The sequence below is a fragment of the Rhamphochromis sp. 'chilingali' genome, assembly GCF_963969265.1.
Source record: "Rhamphochromis sp. 'chilingali' genome assembly, chromosome: 1".
NCBI lineage: Eukaryota > Metazoa > Chordata > Actinopteri > Cichliformes > Cichlidae > Rhamphochromis > Rhamphochromis sp. 'chilingali'.
In genome coordinates, this window is record NC_137929.1 from 20065375 (window position 1) to 20088371 (window position 22997).

The window sequence follows — 22997 nt, forward strand, 5'->3', positions numbered from 1 at the left end:
CCAAATTCAAGTTCTTGTTTTCTTTTTGAGATGACGTCATTTTGCTGAGTGTGGAAACTAAATGCGACGACAGGTTTCACTATCAGCAAAGAAAGAAAGAAATGGATGAATGGAAGGATGAATGGATGAAAGACTGGAAATAAAAACAAACGGACTGACTGGTAAAAGATGACAAGACTAGACCATGACTCAAGGTTAACCACCTCCACCTAGATAGGATAAAAGGGTGGATGAATTTATGTGTGTTTCTTTTTACAGGAGTAGAAGGATGACAAAATATTCGAGGATGAGTGAACCTGTAAATGCCATTTTTGTGTCTTGTGTTGTTTACAGAGGTAACTGCGCAGCGTTACCATTTACATTTTCTTCCCTACAGGGTTACAGTTTTTAATGTTTTTCTATTACAGGATTTCTGGGCGGATGTGTGAAGAAACGGTGTTTATGGGTTAGGAGTTGGTGATGCTATTACACTGTATTCTGGTGAGAGTGTTGGGTGAGACACACCCTGTCTTGAAAACTGTGATTCTTTTATAGGAAATGTTTTTATAGCACCTATGGAATGTGGATGCCTGACTGCGGTCAATGTGCTGCTAATGTTTGCTTTGCTTTGTTAAGAATGCGTGAGAAGGGTGCAGTAGAAAACAGACAAGTGACATGAAAACAAGTAATAATAACAAATAACAAATTTGGGGACAGTTTAACCTAGAGCCCACTAACTGGCCATTAGGGGCTCTCTCTCTTGGAGTAACATTGCCCAAAGGGTGAATAAAGCAAATTGCGGCAATAATAGTGACTTAATGATTGGAGAAACCTGAACATGATACTTGTCTGTTGTGCTGAATCTTTTATTACTGTTATGATTTGCAGGTGGTTGTAAATAAGCTGTTTACTTTAACAGGTTTGCTTTTTAGCTGAATTGCAAAATACAACTAGAACGATTAATTGAGACTAATCGCAACTAACCTGAAACTGAGGAGGTTCTATATAAGGAAGAGTTAAAACAGGTATAAAATGCATCTGATCTTTAATTGCAGGTGTGACCATGAAGATTTTTGGTACAGATTGCAGGTTGTTGCTCATTATTGAACTGTGCTCATAAAGGTAAAAGCTATATAGGGGGTCTATGATTTGGTTTGTGTTTTAATAATTTAGGTATGGCAAAATTAAAGGTTTCTAGACAATTTAGGGGACCTGTGAGAAGCATAATTAGATGATCAGAAACTGAGTACTACACTCAAGTTAGAATTAAGAATGCCCAATTTGTTTGAGGTCTGTTGTTCATTTTTATACACACATTGCAAATGTGCTTACAGTGGGGCAAAAAAGTATTTAGTCAGCCACCGATTGTGCAAGTTCCCCCACCTAAAATGATGACAGAGGTCAGTAATTTGCACCAGAGGTACACTTCAACTGTGAGAGACAGAATGTGAAAAAAAAATCCATGAATCCACATGGTAGGATTTGTAAAGAATTTATACGTAAATTAGGGTGGAAAATAAGTATTTGGTCACCTCAAACAAGGAAAATCTCTGGCTCTCACAGACCTGTAACGTCTTCTGTAAGAAGCTTTTCTGTCCCCCACTCGTTACCTGTATGAATGGCACCTGTTTGAACTCATCATCTGTATAAAAGACACCTGTCCACAGCCTCAAACAGTCAGACTCCAAACTCCGCCATGGCCAAGACCAAAGAGCTTTCGAAGGACACCAGGAAAAGTATTGTAGACCTGCACCAGACTGGGAAGAGTGAATCTACAATAGGCAAGCAGCTTGGTGTGAAAAAATCAACTGTGGGAGCAATCATCAGAAAATGGAAGACATACAAGACCACTGATAATCTCCCTCGATCTGGGGCTCCACGCAAGATCTCATCCCGTGGGGTCAAAATGATCATGAGAACGGTGAGCAAAGATCCCAGAACCACACGGGGGGACCTGGTGAATGACCTGCAGGGAGCTGGGACCAAAGTAACAAAGGTCACCATCAGTAACACACTACAACGGCAGGAAATCAAATCCCGCAGTGCCAGACGTGTTCCGCTGCTGAAGCCAGTGCATGTCCAGGCCCGTCTGAAGTTTGCCAGAGAGCACATGGATGATACAGCAGAGGATTGGGAGAATGTCATGTGGTCAGATGAAACCAAAGTAGAACTTTTTGGTATAAACTCAACTCGTCGTGTTTGGAGGAAGAAGAATACTGAGTTGCATCCCAAGAACACCATACCTACTGTGAAGCATGGGGGTGGAAACATCATGCTATGGGGCTGTTTTTCTGCCAAGGGGACAGGACGACTGATCCGTGTTAAGGACAGAATGAATGGGGCCATGTATCGTGAGATTTTGAGCCAAAACCTCCTTCCATCAGTGAGAACTTTGAAGATGAAACGAGGCTGGGTCTTCCAACATGACAATGATCCAAAACACACCGCCCGGGCAACAAAGGAGTGGCTCCGTAAGAAGCATTTGAAAGTCCTGGAGTGGCCTAGCCAGTCTCCAGACCTCAACCCCATAGAAAATCTGTGGCGGGAGTTGAAAGTCCGTGTTGCTCGGCGACAGCCCCAAAACATCACTGCTCTCGAGAAGATCTGCATGGAGGAATGGGCCAAAATACCAGCTACTGTGTGTGCAAACCTGGTAAAGACCTATAGTAAACGTTTGACCTCTGTTATTGCCAACAAAGGTTATGTTACAAAGTATTGAGTTGTATTTTTGTTATTGACCAAATACTTATTTGCCACCCTGATTTACGAATAAATTCTTTACAAATCCTACCATGTGGATTCATGGATTTTTTTTTTCACATTCTGTCTCTCACAGTTGAAGTGTACCTCTGGTGCAAATTACTGACCTCTGTCATCATTTTAGGTGGGGGAACTTGCACAATCGGTGGCTGACTAAATACTTTTTTGCCCCACTGTATAAGGAGCTGGCACTTAGTCTGTGAAGGTCAAAAGCTTCATCCGACAACGGATCGGATTGATATATTGGAGCTATTGACTTCACGTGCAGAGGGTTAAGTGCATGCACGCTTACACACATAAGCATGGCATAGGATTGGAATAAACAAAGTCAACAACATTAGGTTAGGAGAGCCAGCGCAGGAGAGGTGTTGGCTTTCTGTCTCTTGCAGAGAAGGGAACAGACACCAGACGGGGACACGGAGATATGGGGACCCTTCACAGCAACTGGGGTCAAGTGTCATGGCCTTGGGGCTCCTTGAGAAGATGGATCCCATAACCACAGCGATAACCAGGAAGGGGTTGGCGAAAACTAGGAACACCAGAGACCAACGAGGTTCGAGAGGCTTTTGGCAAAAAGGGGGACACGGCGGTGACAACGGACAACAAACACACAGATCTTTGTTTGAAAGTGGGGCAGAATAATCCCCAGATCTGTGTAACGGCTGAAGGGTGGTCTAACCCCGGAAGTCGAAGAAAGAAGAATCCGAGGGCGTTTCTCCACTCCAAGAGGAGGTGGTAAAGGGGCCTGAAGCGTGACAGGCTGAAACTCGAGTCTGAAGCTAAAAGAACAGCTGGGTTGTGGGAAAATTGGAAAACAACGGAGGTGTTGGGGTTGATAAGTGTCATAACGTGTTTGTTTGGTTTGGAGACAAATCCTGGTGTGAGTTGGGCTGGCAAGCCAGCCCAAAGAGGAGGAATGTGACCAGGAGATATTTTATTTTGTATTCTTATGATCACAGTTATAATCAGAAGTATCAATCATTAATCATTTACCATTGTTGAACCAGTTGACAGAATAATCTTTGAACCACATCTATGTTAACATTAATCTACACAGGTTATCAGTACTTTAATCAGTCTATTGTTGTTCTGTACTATTCATGTTATTTGCTTAAAGCTGTTTCACAGTTCTGTAATCACTCAGAAGCCTGTGGGTCCTGCTGGACCCTGCCTTAGTTCTATGTTCAGTTCTGCACGTACACAGGCCTTTAAAGTACATGCACGCTCTTATATAACACATGCATGTGTACACACACACTTAGTAAGAATAGGAGGGTCGTCTGAGGACAGTTTTCTGATAGATATACTTTCACAAAAGGCACGAATGTAATACACACTTGTTTTTCTCTAACAACTAACAGTTGATGTCCATATTAGGTAAACTCTCTGAACACGCCCAAACTGTTATCATTTCCAGTAAGGTCTGACTGTGTTACGTCATCATGGGTTATATAAGGATGGGGAGCTGTCCACTCTTTGGAGATCTGTGGCTGTACGCTTGTCTTCCCATGCTTCTGTCTTAGAAGTGTGTAATAAAATCACTATTTTTGACACCTACACGGACTCGGCTGTTTTTCCTTCTTACCCAAACTGAACCAGACGTAACAATTATCTATATCTGAGTCTCACAGTAAAATCCTTGAAATAATTTGCCATTTTTCAGAAACAGTGCTACAACTTTGAATGTAAATCTTTCAATCTTGCAATTTGTTCCTAGCAGTTTCTCTGTGTCAGAATACTTCCTTTAAAACCTACTGAATGAGATGTGAGGAGTGCTGCTAGTAGCATGATCATTGCTCCCCCATCTCTCCTTCTCCTGGCTGAGATTAAACATTTCCTACAGGCCTCTCCTAAGCACATAACAGTGGAGGCACTGGAGATACCAAGCAACATTCCCAAGCTCCATCAATTCACTTTTTCTCTGAAGCATCCACCGCGTGCCCTTCTTTGCACTCAAGTCCCAGCTGAACTGAAGAAAGAAGAGTGATAAATGAAAACATTTATCTAGATGACATTCCCATCAGCACGCTTTGGGACAAGCACCCTGAACACCGCAGCACACTCTCCCAGAATTCACAAGCAGCACTGCTGTGTTGGCTTACTTTGGACCTGAGGTTTAATTTTTAAGATTTTTTTTGTTTTGTTTTGCTTTTATCAGCTTGTCTCCTGAAGTCAAAATAAGCAGCTAGGATCAACTCCTTTGAGTGAACTTGGCTGTGAATACTTAAACAGATGAGCTTGTTTACAGACATTCTCATCATTTTGCCATTTCAATCACTATTGTACAAATGATTAGATCAGCTTCTCTGCACTTTATTTTCTTGCTCCATACCCATCCAGAGCCACAGAGAAAGTGCAAAGGCAAATAACACTTTCTAGCTTAATTGCTTTTACTGAAAATGCTAAAATGTGCTCTTCCTCCGGCTTTTGGAAAATACTGATCGCTCCCACTCCCCAAAAGCCAGTTGCTAATCTCATCTATGTGATAAACATATGAGCATTTTGTTTCTCTTTACGGGGAAGATTCAGCTGTTAGATTGTTTTAGAGAACAATTAGGGTTTTACTAATTTCATTTGATAGATTTTCTTTTCTGTCTTCAAGCTTAAAGTTATTGAAGGAGTTATTGAGGATTTGATTACTCCTCGCATTGATTAAAAGTGTAAAAACTGATTTCTGTTTACAAAAATGACAAAGTTTATGATGTTCAGGCTTTTGCCTTCTTTTCAGAGGCATTTTAGACCTGAAGAATATATATTAATTAATCCATGCTTTACACCTTTCACCACTTGCCTGCAACCTATTTTGCTTCTCTCTCTCTGTCCTACTCAAAACTTTTCTTGTTACATTGGATGAAGCACAGTACTGGTCCACAGTCCAGACTGCGTTTTGTTGTTTGGACTCTACATCCTTCTAACTAAAGATGAGAGGGACCATCCAGCTTGTTATTAGCCCTCAGTTCAGTCTCTGGAAATGTACCATCAGTGCTGAAATGCGTGTACAGGTTTTACTGCATCTGCTACCATCCAGGTGACATCTTTTTCAGGGAAGACCTTGCATACTTTAGTAAGACAGTACTAAACCACATATTGCATCTATAACAACAGTAAAAGAGTCCAGGTCATGGACTGGGCTGCCTGTAGTCCAGACCTTACATGAACTGAAGATCTGGTACATTATGAAGCAGAAAAAGTAGAACAAAGAAGACCCAGGATTGTTCAGCAAGTAAAATCCGCTGTCAGGCAAAGCAGTCCTCTACCAAAAGTCCAGCAACTGATCTGCTCAGTTTCCAGATGTTTCCAGATGTTTATTGCCACACAATGGTAAACATGGCCCTGTTACAGGTTTTTCGAGATGTGCCATCAAATTCAAAATGCCTTTTTTTTCTTAAAATAATACATTTTCACAATTTACACATATGATATGTTGTCTGCATTCTATCATAGGTTTATGCGATTTGCAAGTCATTGCAACCTGTTTTTATTTACATTCTACACAACATCTAAGCTTTTGGGGGATTGGAGTTGGTGCTTTGTTTTTTATTTTTTCCGTGTGCATATATAGTGTATTATTTTTAATCAGTGCATTTATTTAAGTCTTACTTACCACCAGAATTTCCCAGAGGAACCCACCCGAGGGATTAATAAAGTTCTATCTTATCTTATCTTATCTTACCTCTCTAACTGGAGGGCCAGTCTGTCACATACACATTTAGTGAGACTGAAGAATGAATACAGCTTCTAGAAAACACTACATCAAAGTCAGAAATATGAAGCTCAAACTGGGTTGAATGGTTATAATTACCATTGTACGCAATGCCCTATGTTTGAGATACGCAACTTCTGGATGCAATAAAAATGTGACTAATCTAAAACTGGAAGCAGTGCTGACATCAATAACACCCACAAGGAATTGATTCATTTCACCCATTTTTCCATTATGTGTTTTTCTAAGAATAAAAGCAGTCTTTGCCAACAGCAAGTCATTCATTTTATTACTGTACTGATGTTGTACTGACAGTGGTGGATTTGCCTGGAAAACCACTTTACAAATCCTGGTTTTGGTGGGATTGTGCACAAAGCTTCTGAAATTATATTTATTTTTGTTTAGTTTTTGCAACCCATAAATGGTTTATAGCAATTATGGCTCTTTATTTAATCTGAACCCCAAAGGATCTCTGTACTCATGCTGCAGAGTTCAGCTCACGCCACTGGAGAGTGACTATTTAAGAAGGACTTTTGCAAAAAAAACAAAACAAAAAACACATTTAACAAGGGCAAATAAAACTTTTCTTTCAGCTTTATTGTTTTCTTTTAGTCTTTGGTGCTATAACTGAAACTATACAGTAGATTAAGTAAGAGCAGAAATGAGATTCAGGCTGTGTTCGAAATAAACAAATTAATGAATAAATAAATGTATAATTAAGGGATAATTAACTTTGCTATTGCACATGAGCAGGCTGGGTGATGCCATAATTATCTATTGGTATTTTTTTTTAGAAATAAGTTTGAGCTTGTGCTACTTTATTTTTATTAATCAGTTGTTAAACTTGAAGACAAAATTGTGACTTGTGATTCAATTGTTATTGCCAGAGTCTTTCCATTTGTAGTTAACGTGTGTGTAACATCAGTTCATTAGGAAGTGAGCAACCTTAGCATACTAGCTGTAATAGTAGCATGTGGGTGCATCTGCTGTGAAAAAAAATGCTGAAGGGGGTTAGGTTTAGGTACTGCAGTCAGTTAGATATGCCTAAATTTCAGTGTAAATTATTGAAATCTAATGAACTGCATTGGCTAATCTAAGAAAGGAAATGATGTTCAGCTTTTTTAACTTCTGACGCGTTTTTTCTTTTCATTTCTTTTTTACACTTAAGCCACTTCAATGGAAGAACAAACATACAGCTGTATAAAAATGAATATGTTTACTGAAAACAGTTAGGAAGAAGTAAGAAATAAGAAATCAGTGACTTGATTAGATGCCTTGTTTTTTTTATGTGTTTCATTCCATATTCTGTAAAGTGAAACTTTAAAGTTGAAAACTTCCATCTGGAACAAATGTCTGAATACAATATGACAAATACAGTTCTAACTTATGTATCCTAATGGTATTATTCTTTTACCGAGGACATCACTAGGTTGATATTAGCATTTAATTCAAAGCACTTCAGTGTCTTTACCATAACAAAGCTGCTAGCATGTAGTAAGTCTACACTAAGATCACTAATTTACGTAACTCTAGTACTGTTCTGGGGATGAAAGTAGATAGTTCAGTGGACAATTTTATGCTTCATATTTTTGGGGTTATCTGAAGATATAACGTGCTGAAGCAGTCAGACAAGCAGACAAAAGTAGGAAACAGTAGGAAAAATTTCAAAAAGAGGCGATGGTAATAAAAAAGCACACACCTGTGTAAAAAAAAAACAACCACAATCACACACACTCTCATTCAGTCCTTTAATCTATGCTTAAGTGCTTTAGCGAACATTCACACACTCACGCGGATGCATTAGATCCAACTTAGAGTTCGGTATCTTGCTAAAGGATACTTTGACAAATGGAGTGGAGGAGCCAGGAATCAATATACCAACCTTCCAGTTGGTTGATGACTTCCTCTATCACCTGAGCAGCCCATATTGTTAAGTGACAAAATTCAGTTTAATTGTATTTATCCCATGCCAAATTGCAGCAACAAGGCAATTTATTTTAAGGTAAAGACCCTACAACAATACTGAGAGAACCTCAATAATTACACGACTTCCGATGAGCAAGCACTTGGTGACAGTGGGAAGGAAAAATTCAGGAAGAGCCAGGAATTAATAAAGTATTTCTGATTCTGAAGAAACTTCCGACAGAACCAGGCTCAGGGAGCTGAGAAAGGAGACTGTGTAAGAGAGCCAGAGATTAATACTAATTATTACACTAAATGCAGAGTGCTGTATGAGTGTGGTCATTTGATTCATCCTTGACAATAACCTTTAGTTTAAAAAAAACGGTTTTAAGGCTAAGCTAAGGCTTGGCATCTGATAGCAAAGTGCTCTATAATCTTTAAGATAAGATGGGGCCTGATTAAATTTGATTCTTGATTTAACAGGGAGCCAATGAAAAGAAGCTAATATAGGAGAAATAGTCAGAGTGCAATCTTCAGGTGTTGATGAGACGATGGATATTTCAAGAGAAAAAAAGGCTGAACATAATTAAAAGTAACTGTTTTGATCCACCATTCATCACCTGATATAGCTCAAAGATTCCTGACTTCAAAGACCAGCTGTTGCCTCCCTATTGATAACGGTGGCTTCACACTGGGAGCATGATTCTTGACTGCCTTTGGGCATCTCAGAGAAGTCCACATAAAGGCCAACACTACTGCCTTGCTGGCAGTGATCAAAGGCAAATAGACAGACAATAATAGACAAAAGATGCAGAAAAGGCGCCTTGATGAGGTGATGAATAGTGCCGTGTGTATAACTTATGACCACAAGACCCTTCACTGACTGTTTTGATATGAAGCCTTCCTTGGCAGGAAAATCATAAATGGAGAATCAGCAGGATTATCTGTGGCTCATCTTTATTTGTCTTTCCTTTCTTTTAAATATTTAAGCACTGTGACCTTTGAACTCTATAAGAGAAGCCTGACAAGATTGCCAGACGCCCACACATGCATGGGGGGTCGAGTTAAGGCCCCATGGGAGAGGGTCAAATACCAAAGGCAGGCAGGCCAGACACAAACCAATTTATCTCAGTAACTGACTCTGACGGGACTCTGAAACTAATCAGCCACTACTGATTACTGTTATATTGAATGTCGATAAGTGTTTAATGAAACAGTGACATTTTTGGAAATTTACTTTTTTCAGACAGTTAAATAAGAAAATAAATACTATGGAAGCGAAAAATAAAAATGTTGTACTCAGGACATGGCTTGTGCAGCTTGCCATACACACTATACCAACATATAGCAGTTATACTTGTTGTTTGGTAATCTAAATCAGTATAAAAATGCACATTATAGTTTTGGGTGACTCAGATAATATTGTGTATGTACGAAGAACATAGCTCTTTTAAGTTGTACAGTATAATTGTATGCAAAAATACATGGAATAGCTCATGACAGCACTGAGTAATTAGTGCAAATATTTAAAAGAAAACAAAAACACAAGATTGACACAAATCACATGAAGATATTTTTTACTTTTGGTTTGCCAAAAAAAGATCTGAATATTTTAATATTCTAATTTATTCTAATCTGCAGTAGAGAGCGCAGAGACAGTCTCGCGGAGACGCTCCTCGCACACTGGAAGTATTTCAGTCTGCATCTTTTACCGGACTGAAAAGAAAGAGTGGGCCAGGCAGACTGTGCAGTAAGTGGGCTGATAACACAGAAAGCAAGTGGTTTCCCAGGGGGCCGTCTGAGCACACTGCAGTGCATTCACATCTAATCTTCTGTCACCCTCTAAGACACCCACCTACAGATCCCCCTCCCAACCCCCACATCCGCCCCCGCCCACACACACACACACACACACAGATAGTATAGAGTACACTGGCTCAGCTATACAGTATTCTTAACCCAGACTTCATCTACATCTATTATAATGCATCATGTCTCAACACGGAGCTATTTCAAGTTAAATGATTTGATTGGGTTCATCTCAAGGTTTCATGAACAGTCACCCCCGCGTGACATCTGTAATTGTAGTTCACAAAAACACTCCCATCTTGAGCAATAAAAACTAGCATGCATCACCGTGAAGGACATTCACCTCTTAATAAATAAAAGGCAACTGAGACGGCTCTTAAATGTCGTGAATGAGTTTACAGGTCTATAAAGCAATGCTAACTCGCGGGGTAATCTTTATTGCAGTCGCCTGCCTTCAGTGAGGTTCTGAGCGAGCAATCCACTAACCCCTACTATTAATATCTCTTCTGAGCACAAAGGAAGAAGAGACACCATTAAAACGCTGCTGGAAGGATTTGACCCAAAGCAAGCAGGGGCGGTGGTGGTGGCAGGAGCCTTACAGAAAAATATAAGAATAAAAAGCACACTTTTATATACGTGTGGAAAATAGAGGGAAAAGTCACTGCAGCAGAATAAAACTGGAGCGGTCACGCTTATCTATTTTCAAACCAAGAAACTGGGAGAATGGTTTTCTGGTGAGAATAGGTTATCATCAAAAATTTTCATCTTTGGTGCATCCTCGGGTCACCACATTTCTTTCTCTTTTTGACCTTTTTACAGAAACTGTTGGTGGAATCACTTAGCAAATCGAGGACTTTATCAGACAGGCTCAGCAGACTGAGCTGGACCACAGTGCAGTTCCCCCCACAACTGTCAGTTCGTGCCCTCCTCTGTCCTTCATGTTCTTGCATGTACAGTCCATGTAATAAGTAAATGTAGTTCTCAGTCTCTGTCTGGTCTACTTTAGGCATTTCCCACTCCCAGTAGTATCTGATGACATATTGCTTTACATTTTATCTCTGGTTCACCTCCATCACAAGGAAACACTATCGTCTTGACTCTCTAATGCAGTATATTTGTTTCTCTGTTTAAACTCCACATGACCTCTGAAACAGATGACATGAGGACCTCTGTCTTAGACATTTCTCAGGTCTGGAGGGCATTTTGTGAGAATTTAGGAGCTAAGGTTGGTTTAGGGTTTGGATTTCATTCCCAGTTTAATAATGTTCATAGTCAAAATGGTCCAGGCAGTTGTCTTCTTTTTCACTCTGTTTGTCTTATGTGTCATAATAATACCAAAAACGCCACTTAATGTGTATATTAAAGTCAAAATAAAGCAATATAGAAACACAACAGATAAAATAAAGCCCATAAAAACTCAATTTAAAGTTTATACGAATAAAGAAAGAATTCTAAGAATGTGATGGTGCGTCACAGTGAATGTTTTTATGCTTTTTATGAAGCATTTCTTTGATGTTTTAGTTCCTGCAATTAGGGTGTACACCACATTTGATGCATTTTTTAGCAGCATATTCATTATTGTCTAATTTTAGTAACTCTTCAGAGAACAATGTGTGTTAAATTGCTTCCACATCAGAAGTACTATTGTAAATATCGTCTAGTTGAATGAGAGATGCGTTGTTCCTTTCTTTTTGAGGAGCTGTCCATGGTGCTGAGATTTTCCACCACTGCCTCTCTTTTGACAACATCTTGGCTCCATTTACATAGTATGCTATCCTGGGTGGGCAAGCCAGTGCTGTTTTATCACCTTGCTTACTCATTGTAGTGGGAGAAGCAAATTTGAATTCAAATACAGCCATGTTTGGATGTCCCTGCCTAAATGTTTTGTCGCTGTTCACTGGATGCAAAATGTCAGGCCACTTCATTTGTGTAATTGCATCTAAAAGCATACTCGCCTCCTTATTGGATGAGTAGAAATAAAATTTTCAAATTTGCAGACAGCAAGCTTTTTTTCCCCTGTGTGAAGTAATAAGATAAGAGAGTTGCTGGCTCAAAATCAAAAGTGACATCACTTGATAGTAGAAGAATCGGTATTAGTCCTGGGAGCTGTAAAGGAAAATCAGACAGCAACACAAAGAGGCTAAATAGTGCTGTTGCATGTCAAACTATCAGCAGAAATCAAAAACTTCAAGACACAGAGATAAAACCAGAGCCAAGGTGAGGGCATTATCACAGGGCAGAGCGGTATGCAGGGGCAGACAGAAAACCTAAGTCAAAGTGAATGTGAGACTGTGAGAGTAATATAGAGAGGTAGCGGAGGTAAGGCTGGGCAGGGAGGTTAAGTGAATTTCATCAGAGTGTTCTGTCTGAGGCAGAATCACAGACAAAGTGCAGTGGAGTATGACTGCACCGCCGTGCACCCGCACTAGACAGTACACCACAATTTGCTGTCCAACAGCCAGTTACAATCTATCAGTGGGTCCACACGGAAAATGGAAAAGGGAGGTGCTCCAAAGACAGCGTTACTGAAGGATCTGCAAAAGGACAAAAATGTTTAAAAAAAAGTTGAAGGGGACTTTAGCGTCATCATTTTTGAGGACTTACAGCAAACACAGTTTTGTGTGTTTGCGATCGTGGCTCAAGAGTTGGGAGTTCGCCTTGTAATCGGAAGGTTGCCAGTTCGAGCCCCGGCTCGGACAGTCTCGGTCGTTGTGTCCTTGGGCAAGACACTTCACCTACCGCCTGCTGATGTTGGCCAGAAGGGCCGATGGCGCGATATGGCAGCCTCGCTTCTGTCAGTCTGCCCCAGGGCAGCTGTGGCTACAACTGTAGCTTGCCTCCACCAGTGTGTGAATGGGTGGATGACTGAGTGTGTAAAGCGCTTTGGGGTCCCTAGGGGGGACTAGTAAAAGCGCTATAACAAATACAGGTCATTTACCATTTGTTTGATTTTAGTGAGAGACGCTCAAAAAACAGCAACAGCCTTTATCAGACATTCCTGACATTCCTACATTTCAAACTTCACTAAATCTTTTGTGTTAACGATTTCAACTACTGATCATATCGCATGTTAGGATTAAGATCATTTTTAACTGCAAAACCAAACTGATGTTCATGTGTAAATTCAGAGGCTTTTGTTGAGTGGCCAAGTACACACCTGTAAAAAACTGAAAGACCCGCATACAACTGAAAAAAATAAATAATTGTTCAAAAAAGACAATAATATTAAAGAAAACTTGAAGAAATGATGTGGGATAATAAAACCTAGAACCCAAACATTGTCTCACTGAGGAGAGAACCACCATCGTAGCTCCAGAAAGTTGTTTTATATTAGCACTGGCACACTGAGCCCAGGTGCTGTCTGAGTTGCTGATTGCCATCAATCAGGCCTCCTCTCAAGCGCTAACACATTCTCATTTTTGAGTTCTCACATAATGCAGTTTTGTCAGATGCCTTCTGTGACTCTTCATACGGTGTCCCCTGACGTCAGCGCCCTGATATCACAGTCTTTGGAGGGTGAAAGAAGTACTTTCAAAAAACACCAAGAAAATCTGGACAGTAAAGATTCAAAGATCATTTAGACCATTCAAAAACGTAGCAGACATAAGAGGGTAAAAGCAAAAAACTGAAAAACAGTTACATCACACGCATTCAGCATGACTGCAATAGAAAAGCTGCAGTTATTTGACATGCGAACATGTGCCATCCTCTGCTGCCCAATTACATCCATACAGTACATCCATTGCCCAGCTTTCTTTATTAAACATGACATGTTGGGTCTGTTGTTTAATCACCTCTCCTCACTCTGTGGCTGACTGCATGAGACAACAATCATCTTGTGGACGATCATCCTGGAGCCAATAAGGCGCAGTTAACCCAGTCAGTCTAACTCACACCTGACTGCTCCCCGTGCAGCTGACTGTAAGGAAACCAATTAATGCTGCTCTGCGTTTCTCCAGGGAAACAGGCAGTCAGGACCACCTGTGAAGCTGTGTGTGTGTGTCTGTGAAACAACAGGTGTACTTGTCTGTGAAGTCATGTACTTGTCTGTGAAGTAAAGGACTTTTTGAAAAGTAAGAAGAGATGATCTGCTCTGGCTAGAGCGGACTAATTGCCATGACTCATCAGCGGGAATCAGCTGACATTTCATTTAAGTGAAATTGTTGCATTTGCATTGGCTTCAGTCAGCTTGAGCTCTACATTTACTGCATTGGGCAGGGATAGCTCAGTAGGTAGAGTGGTTGCCCCATGATCGGAAGGTCGGGGGTTCGATTCCCCTTAACAGCTACCCTGAGGTACCCCTGAGCAAGGTACCGTCCCTACACACTGCTCCCCGGGCGCCCAATGGCTGCCCACTGCTTCACTAAGTGAATGGGTTAAATGCAGAGAGCAATTTCCCCACGGGGCTCAATAAAGTATTAAATCAAGTCACAGGAGACTTGTGTTGGAAAGCTATTTGCATAAATGTATGTGTCTGTGTGTTTACATTACAAATCACAAAAGTGACTGAACATTAACATCAAGTTTACAGTTTTTTCTTATTAGGAATTAATGACTCCATAAACCAGAAATTCAAGTTTGAAGCTCTACAACAATTCTAGTTTACTACAGTTAGATGTTCATTTAAGAATTCGCTGTTGCAATGTTATTGTCTTCAACAAGAACAACAACAACAACAACAACAATAACAATAATAACAAACTGATTCTCTTACCATTAAAAAAGTAATTCAGTTGTTGAGTGCTGAGTTGTTGCAATAGCACATTGGGTAAAAACTATGAGGTGCCGTAAGGGACATTATTACTGAAACGCTCTCACACACACTACTGAAACGCTCTCACACACACTACTGAAACGCTCTCACACACACTACTGAAATTTTACCTCTCACACACACTACTGAAACGCTCTCACACACACTACTGAAACGCTCTCACACACACTACTGAAATTTTACCTCTCACACACACTACTGAAACGCTCTCACACACACTACTGAAACGCTCTCACACACACTACTGAAACGCTCTCACACACACTACTGAAATTTTACCTCTCACACACACTACTGAAACGCTCTCACACACACTACTGAAACGCTCTCACACACACTACTGAAACGCTCTCACACACACTACTGAAACGCTCTCACACACACTACTGAAATTTTACCTCTCACACACACTACTGAAACGCTCTCACACACACTACTGAAATGCTCCCACACACACTACTGAAACGCTCTCACACACACTACTGAAATGCTCTCACACACACTACTGAAACGCTCTCACACACACTACTGAAACGCTCTCACACACACTACTGAAATTTTACCTCTCACACACACTACTGAAACGCTCTCACACACACTACTGAAACGCTCTCACACACACTACTGAAATGCTCTCACACACACTACTGAAACGCTCTCACACACACTACTGAAACGCTCTCACACACACTACTGAAATGCTCTCACACACACTACTGAAACGCTCTCACACACACTACTGAAACGCTCTCACACACACTACTGAAATGCTCTCACACACACTACTGAAATGCTCTCACACACACTACTGAAACGCTCTCACACACACTACTGAAACGCTCTCACACACACTACTGAAACGCTCTCACACACACTACTGAAATGCTCTCACACACACTACTGAAACGCTCTCACACACACTACTGAAATTTTACCTCTCACACACACTACTGAAACGCTCTCACACACACTACTGAAACGCTCTCACACACACTACTGAAACGCTCTCACACACACTACTGAAATTTTACCTCTCACACACACTACTGAAACGCTCTCACACACACTACTGAAACGCTCTCACACACACTACTGAAACGCTCTCACACACACTACTGAAATGCTCTCACACACACTACTGAAACGCTCTCAAACACACTACTGAAAATCCAAGGCATTTCAGTTGAACAGGAAGGCGTTTCAGTTGAACAGGAAGGCATTTCAGTTAAACAGGAAGGCGTTTCAGTTGAACAGGAAGGCATTTCAGTTAAACAGGAAGGCGTTTCAGTTGAACAGGAAGGCATTTCAGTTAAACAGGAAGGCGTTTCAGTTGAACAGGAAGGCATTTCAGTTAAACAGGAAGGCGTTTCAGTTAAACAGGAAGGCATTTCAGTTGAACAGGAAGGAGTTTTAGATGAACAGGAAGTTGTGTCCAGACCAGGAAAGTGAAGGAAAAAGTGGTACACTTCAAACCACTACACAGATGTCTACTCAGCAACCTGCTAGTAGCCTAAGTGAAGCAGCCGCATTACTCAACAGTATATTATCCTCAGCAGAGACCATCAGAACTTTGTCAAATGCCACAGTCGTGGGGCAGCAACCTGTTGCAAGTACCAGTGTGGACGGACTGGATAGTCACTTAACATCCCTCTTTCCCTCACGTCAACGTAGCAGCTTGCCCATGCCAGCGACATCTACAGTCAGGAGAGAATGTGCACCTGCACCACGTTATCAAACTCGGCAATGCTTCGGCAGCTGGACATCAGGCACCAGAAGAAAAAGGTAGTTACAAAGTTTAATGAGTTTGTATTCACTTGCCTGAAATGGGGCCATATGTAATAGTCTGATATTTAATAATATACTGCAGGGCTCGCAAAATCGCTAGCCCGACGTCCTGGGGCTAGCGATTTTTCCAGGCTACCAAAATCTATCTCTGCCCTGCCCGTCGGGCTATCGTAGGAAGGAAAAATATATGTCTATGCTTTTGCATTCTTTCGGAAATGTAGCTGGGTAATTATGTCATTGGCATCGGTGAGCCACTGTCAATATGTGACATATTGAAATCGCGTTTGAATTTGCGCTTGTTTTTTGCTTTCACTTTGCAATTATGTGTTATGCAACTGTGTATAGAGAGCGACAGTACTGATTGGTGAGTGATGATAATTTGCGCACCAATTCCTCTGACATCGTCTTATCAATCGTTAGCTTACTATGCAAACATGACAAGTGAAATCTCCCGCAGCTTAAACATGTGAGAGGTTGATCGCGCAGAGAATCGCTGAGCGTTATGTATGTATGTGTGTGTGTGTGTGTGTGTGTGTGTGTGTGTGTGTGTGTGTGTGTGTGTGTGTGTGTGTGTGTGTGTGTGTGTGTGTAAAAGCAGCAGGATTTATATTTTAGTTCTGCTGAGCCAAATAAGACAGGTCAGGGTGAAGAAGTGACAGCCAAAGAAAAACTTACCACAAAACGGAAAAGTTATGACAAATCAGACTATAAGGCAAAAAGAAAGTGCAGCTTTATGGTTTCATGGACAAAAGAATTTCTGTGGCAGCAATATGACGAGCTAAATAACCAGGGCTGCACATAAGTGGTCCGCAGGTGCGCATTCGCTGTCAAAACAAAAGACACGCACAAGATAAGAAGTTGCAACGCGTGTTTGCGTACATAGGATTTTCTGGAGGAGGACAGACATTTGTTTAGAACTCTTAAAGATGTCGAAGAAGCTCCTTTAAGCAATTACTTTGGTTTTCCTCCACCTCCAAAGAAATGTCAGAAGGAGTCCGAACCACAAAAGAAGCACGTATTCTCGGAAAAGTATAAAAAAAAGTATATAAAATTAACCCTTATGTTTGCCTAACTACAACAATTTTGTCTATGAAAGCATTCTGTGTAGGGGTTTGGATAGTGTTCTGCTGTCTGCATCTCAGTATTATTAGTTATCACTTGCTGTTGTTTATGGTATCTAATATTTATATTTCAGAGCTATGGCCCAGCAGCATGACCATTTCAACAAAGATGTTATACTACTTCCAACTCCATCATGGGGAGTAGTGTGCAAACAAGGTTCAAAATTATGGTTACACAAACATGGGCACATCCTCAGTGCTTTTGAATTCCAGAAGACCTGGGACAACCAAACTGTCGTGAAACACCTCAAGGAAAGCTTTGGTGAACGCCTTCCAGAGGATGTCAGGTAAAATACTATTGTTTATTGTTACTGTGTGTATTCATGTAATGACTTGTACTTAAAGATAATATACCAAAGTAAAGAAGTTTAAAATATCATTCATCATTATAAAAACATATGACTATACCAGTAGAATTTAAGTCATAAAAGCATACACACAAACAGAACAATATATAATAAAATATTTAACTAATACTTAAAATATTTAACTAATTAGCAATTGCTGTTGTCCCTATTTATTTTTTGTAGCCTCGAGTTTCTAATGGCTTGTGGCAATAAGCTGGTGTCTCCAAAGCTCCAAGTTGGTCAGGAGCTGAATGGGATGCTGATCCTAAAGGTTTTTAAAACCAAAGCCCTCTATGTAAGGCCATCAAGGACACTTTTAGTAAGTTACTAAAAGAATGAAAAGTAATCATGATTTGGGAAAAAACATGTCAACAATTGGGCTTCTAACAAAATAGAATATATTTATTTAAAACAAGTGTTTGGGAGCAATCAATATGGATATTTCTTATTTTAATCTTTTTAAGATAAGCTATAATTACTTGCTTTTGATATATGTTTTTGGTCTTTTTCTGTTGAAGAGTGAATCAGATGAAGACAAAGATCCTTCCCACATCAGCTCCAAATCAGCATTAAGCAGTTGTGCAACTGATAAGGACAGTGACAATGATTGTTTTGAAGTTGATAGTTCAAAAATCCAACAAGACATGAGCAGCCAAGTCACTACAAGGTTAAGAAGTCATGTTAAAGGTGATAACCCTGGCACTAGCAGTGATGAAGAAGATGATACTGGGACCAACTGTATTCGAAGGAGTGTTGGTAAAAGGCAACGAGCAAAGCAAGGAAGTGATGGGAACAGCATTTGTGATGAAGGCTACATGGCAAGAAGTGATGACAAACCTAGCACAAGCAGTCACAGCAGAGATTTCAATGCAAGAAGTGAAGACATCCCTGCCATGAGCGTTAATGATGAAGATTATTCTTCATATTTAACTCTCGTGGCATCGCTTTCTGGCGATTCTTCAGATGATGAGGATTTAAATCAAGCTATAATTGCGAGCTTGGAGAATCAGATGTGAGTAACAAACATACAGAATTTGAGTTTGAGACATAATTTGGGCTTTCCAGAATTGTCAAATCAATATAAACCTTTAAAGCTTTAACTCTCTATGATCAGTGTGACACATATTCTCAAATTCTGTAACATGACTACATGGCTGATATATTTTATTTTCTGTTTTATTTTCTTTTTTTAGTGCAGAAAAAGTCCCTGTTCAAGAGATACTGCTGGAACTATCAAGCAAAATTAGCACAAAACAGCAGTGCAAATTTAATATAAATCGCTCTGCTGTGTGGGAGGGAGCCTTGCGTGGTTTTCAAAGGCTATCTTATGATCCCAACTTGATGATCTGTGTGAAATTCTCAGATGATATGGGGAAAAATGAGGAAGGGGTTGATTTAGGTGGGCCAAGGAGGGAATTCTTGAGACTATTGATGGACACCATTGCCAGGTCAGCCATGTTTGAGGGGAAAGAAAACTGCAAGAACTTGGCTCTTGACAGTACTGGTAATTACCTATTTTTCTAAGATTAATAGTGGGAACTGTTTAACTGATATTTATTTTTACAGGCAACATTACTGACAATTTTGCTTTTCCTTTTATTCTGTTGCTTTGCAGCTCTCAGAGGGGACTGGTACTACATCTCTGGGAGAGCCATTGCAGTGAGCTTGGTACATGGTGGTCCACCACCTAACTTTCTGTCACCAACAGTATTTTCCCTTCTGGTTGGAAATTCAGCAAATCCAGCCCTGGAAGACATAGCTGACCTGGAACTCTTTGAAAAAGTCCGAAAGGTCTCTATATGTTTATTTTATAAATCTTATAGTGAATTGAAAATAGTTTGTGTTCCAGTTTTCTTTTGCAGGGAATGTTTATCCGGATCAGTCTGGCCATTGCTGAATGCCAAGTTTTTATATTTTGCTGCTATATTAAACTAAGATTCAGTAGATAAGGGTAGACGAAAGAGTATATTTTATCATTTTTTTAAGCACATTGTAAACATATTAAAAAAATATGTGTAGTCATTTGACTTCCAATGTACGCGCGGGCATATTGTGATTGTGTAGACCACTGGTGGCTGGGTTCCTTCTAATAGGTTATAAGACTACTGAGTAACTTCCATAACAAGCCCTTCCTCTGCTCTTTGTGATGCTAGATATCTCAAAGTACAACCCTTGAGGACCTTGAAAAGTCAAAAGAACCTCTGCTTGATTACTTGGCCAATGCAGGATGCCTGAGGCCTATGCGTTCACTAAGAGACAGGGATCTGCTGGTACATGATATTGTCATGTTTCAGGTCATCCACAGGGTTCAAGGTCCATTTCAAAGGTATTTTGGTATTCTGTGTTTTTCAGATTAATTAAAATGTGATAAAAATCTTACCTATTAATCAAAATGGCCAGTTAATAACCTAGTATAACTGATTGTGCCAAATTGATAATATACAATTAACTTAGAAGCATGAAATTGCAGAATTATTGAATAAAATTTCTTTGTGCTGTTTATCCAGATTTTGTGAAGGTCTGAAAACTCTTGGGGTTCTCGAGAAAATGAGGAGGCATCCAGACAGTTTTCGCCCGCTGTTCTGCTATGAGCCACATATGCTGACTGCTGACCAGGTGGATGATCTTTTCAACATTCATCTATCTCCAGAAGGAAGCAACAGAAGAGCTGCTGAGGAGACAGTTGTTACCTTCTGGAGAGACTATCTCCAAGATGCAGAAGGTAATTGTCACTTTAGTGCACAATAAATAGATGTAACGATTTATAGGTTAGCATTTCTGAAATCTTTATTTTAAATAACATACTCATATAACAATAACACCACATTACCCTCTTGGTTGTAGTAACATTTTTACATAGTTCTTTGAGACTATTGAAAGATGAAAAGCATGCTCTATAGTCATTGCAATAACAGTCATTAAGATTCTTGCTTTAGATTTGTACTCACTGACAATTTATGTTGGCCAAATGAAATAACCTTTTAACACTTTTTTCCTTCTCTGTTTTATGCAGAAGAAGAAGGACCTTCCAAATTACAGAAGATATTGGCCTTTGCAACTGGAGCAACTGCGGTGCCACCTATTGGCTTTTCCCCAGCACCCTCGATTGAGTTCATTCATAGAGGAGACGATGACTTCTCTTCTACACCAATTTTCCCTCTTGCCAACACGTGTGTTAACTGCATTAGGCTGCCACTGCATGTTTCATACCAGCTGTTCAAGGAGAAGTTTGATTTTGCATTAGGTAACACTTACGGCTTTGGCAGGGTATGAACACATTATGCTGGAGGAGTTTGCGTGTTTCTCTTTTGTATTGGTCTCTCTTTTGATTCAAAGTGAGTATTGAGTATTAACTTGTTAAGGTTTTAATATTTCCAAATTTACCTGCCTCAGTCAAATTGATGTTTTAAGACATCAATTTGACAAGAAGTGATTGTTCTTCAGGATTCATACCAATTGTTTAACAGCACGTCAGAAGTTAATTTAGATTGTTGAGTTTGAATATACAAAATTTGTGTCACTTTACTCATTTCATGTGTATGTCCATCGGTTTTTGATTTGGTTGTCTTTGTGTCTGTTTATTCTTCTGCCTGTGTCAGTTTCTGTTTGACAACAGAGCTGTCATTTTATCATTTTAAAGAAAATGGTTTCAATATGTTAGTTTCGATCACATATGTTTTCTGAAATGTTTTTTTTATATATCTTTTTTTTATTTTTTGCAAAATATTTTATTTAATGTAGAAGGTGTAAAAGTGAAGAAAACACATCTATTCCATGATTTCCATCATTTTCTAATGGATTCACTTGTTGAATTATGTTCATTGCAGTCTCATTTATGTTGATGTCAATAGCTGGAATATTGACATTATTGTTTGTTTGAAGTTCTGGTAATGGCCCTTCTTCATCAACGCCATAATAGTTATCAACATGAAAAATGTCATTTATAAACGACAGGATTCCCACATTGTTTGTGACACCTGTATGCCACAGCTGAAGAGGGGTCTGTCCTCCTTGTGTAGAGAGACCATGGTTGTTCCACTGATTGACAAATTCTGTTAATGCTCTTTCAATCCTTGGCAAATAAACATAATGCAGACAAAAAAGATGTAGCTCATTCAGTGAATCCAACATACCCTGTTCTTCCATAAAGTTAAAGATATTTATAAAGTGTCTTGATACAACTCTGTTGAGTTCTGCCCACAGTCTTTCAATTCTTTGGTTATGTACTGAAACACCTGTAATAACACTGCCTACTCCTCTTCTCTGTAACATAAAACGAGCAACCTGTATATTTTCCATACCATGATCACACCTGACCCTTAAGGGCAAACCAAAGTTTTGTATTCCTTCCAAAAATAATGACAAGACACTTGAGGCTCTGTTATTGGATAAGCAACGTAAGTATATGATAGTTCGGCTGAAGCCATCAACACAGCCATGCAGGACCAAGCGCCATCTAATCAATTTGTGGTTGCCGTCAAAATGCCTGTTGAGAGATCAGAAAGCATTACTACAGTTCCACATGTTTGTTCATATTATTTAGTAGTGAATTCCTGACCCTGTACTTAAACAAAAACTAGAGGTTTCATTTTGTACATTTACTTCAACAACAGCACACCTCTGTCTCTCACACACACACACACACACACACACACACACACACACACACACACACACACACACACACACACGTGCACACACATACACACAGTGGCATAAAATGTCTTTTTCCACACTACGTTTACCTGGCACAATTGATGTTAGAGATTAAAATTGTGATGTAAAATAAAGGATTAAACAACTCAACAGTATATACA

At 39.9% G+C, this 22997-nt stretch overlaps 2 protein-coding genes across 7 annotated transcripts in view; one reads left to right on the top strand and one right to left on the bottom strand.

Annotated features, from left to right (window-relative positions):
• The window catches only part of sorcs2 (sortilin-related VPS10 domain containing receptor 2), a 406325-nt gene that overhangs the window by 259749 nt on the left and 123579 nt on the right, over positions 1–22997 (bottom strand). The window lies entirely within an intron of this gene.
• Positions 16265–21456, top strand: LOC308395497 (uncharacterized protein). The gene is made up of 9 exons (XM_080880382.1): positions 16265–16709; positions 17908–18120; positions 18364–18499; positions 18699–19192; positions 19374–19684; positions 19796–19971; positions 20334–20506; positions 20688–20902; positions 21194–21456. The coding sequence occupies exons 1-9, from the start codon at positions 16342–16344 to the stop codon at positions 21451–21453; spliced, it is 2346 nt and encodes a 781-aa protein (XP_080736508.1). The 5' UTR covers positions 16265–16341; the 3' UTR covers positions 21454–21456.

Excerpts from the sequence above, each read along its gene's own strand:
- LOC308395497 (XM_080880382.1), top strand. The coding sequence starts at position 16,342 with ATGAACAGGAAGTTGTGTCCAGACCAGGAAAGTGAAGGAAAAAGTGGT. Across the intron at positions 19,193-19,373 it reads GCGAGCTTGGAGAATCAGAT|TGCAGAAAAAGTCCCTGTTC; the intron begins GTGAGTAACAAA and ends TTCTTTTTTTAG. Across the intron at positions 19,685-19,795 it reads CTTGGCTCTTGACAGTACTG|CTCTCAGAGGGGACTGGTAC; the intron begins GTAATTACCTAT and ends GTTGCTTTGCAG.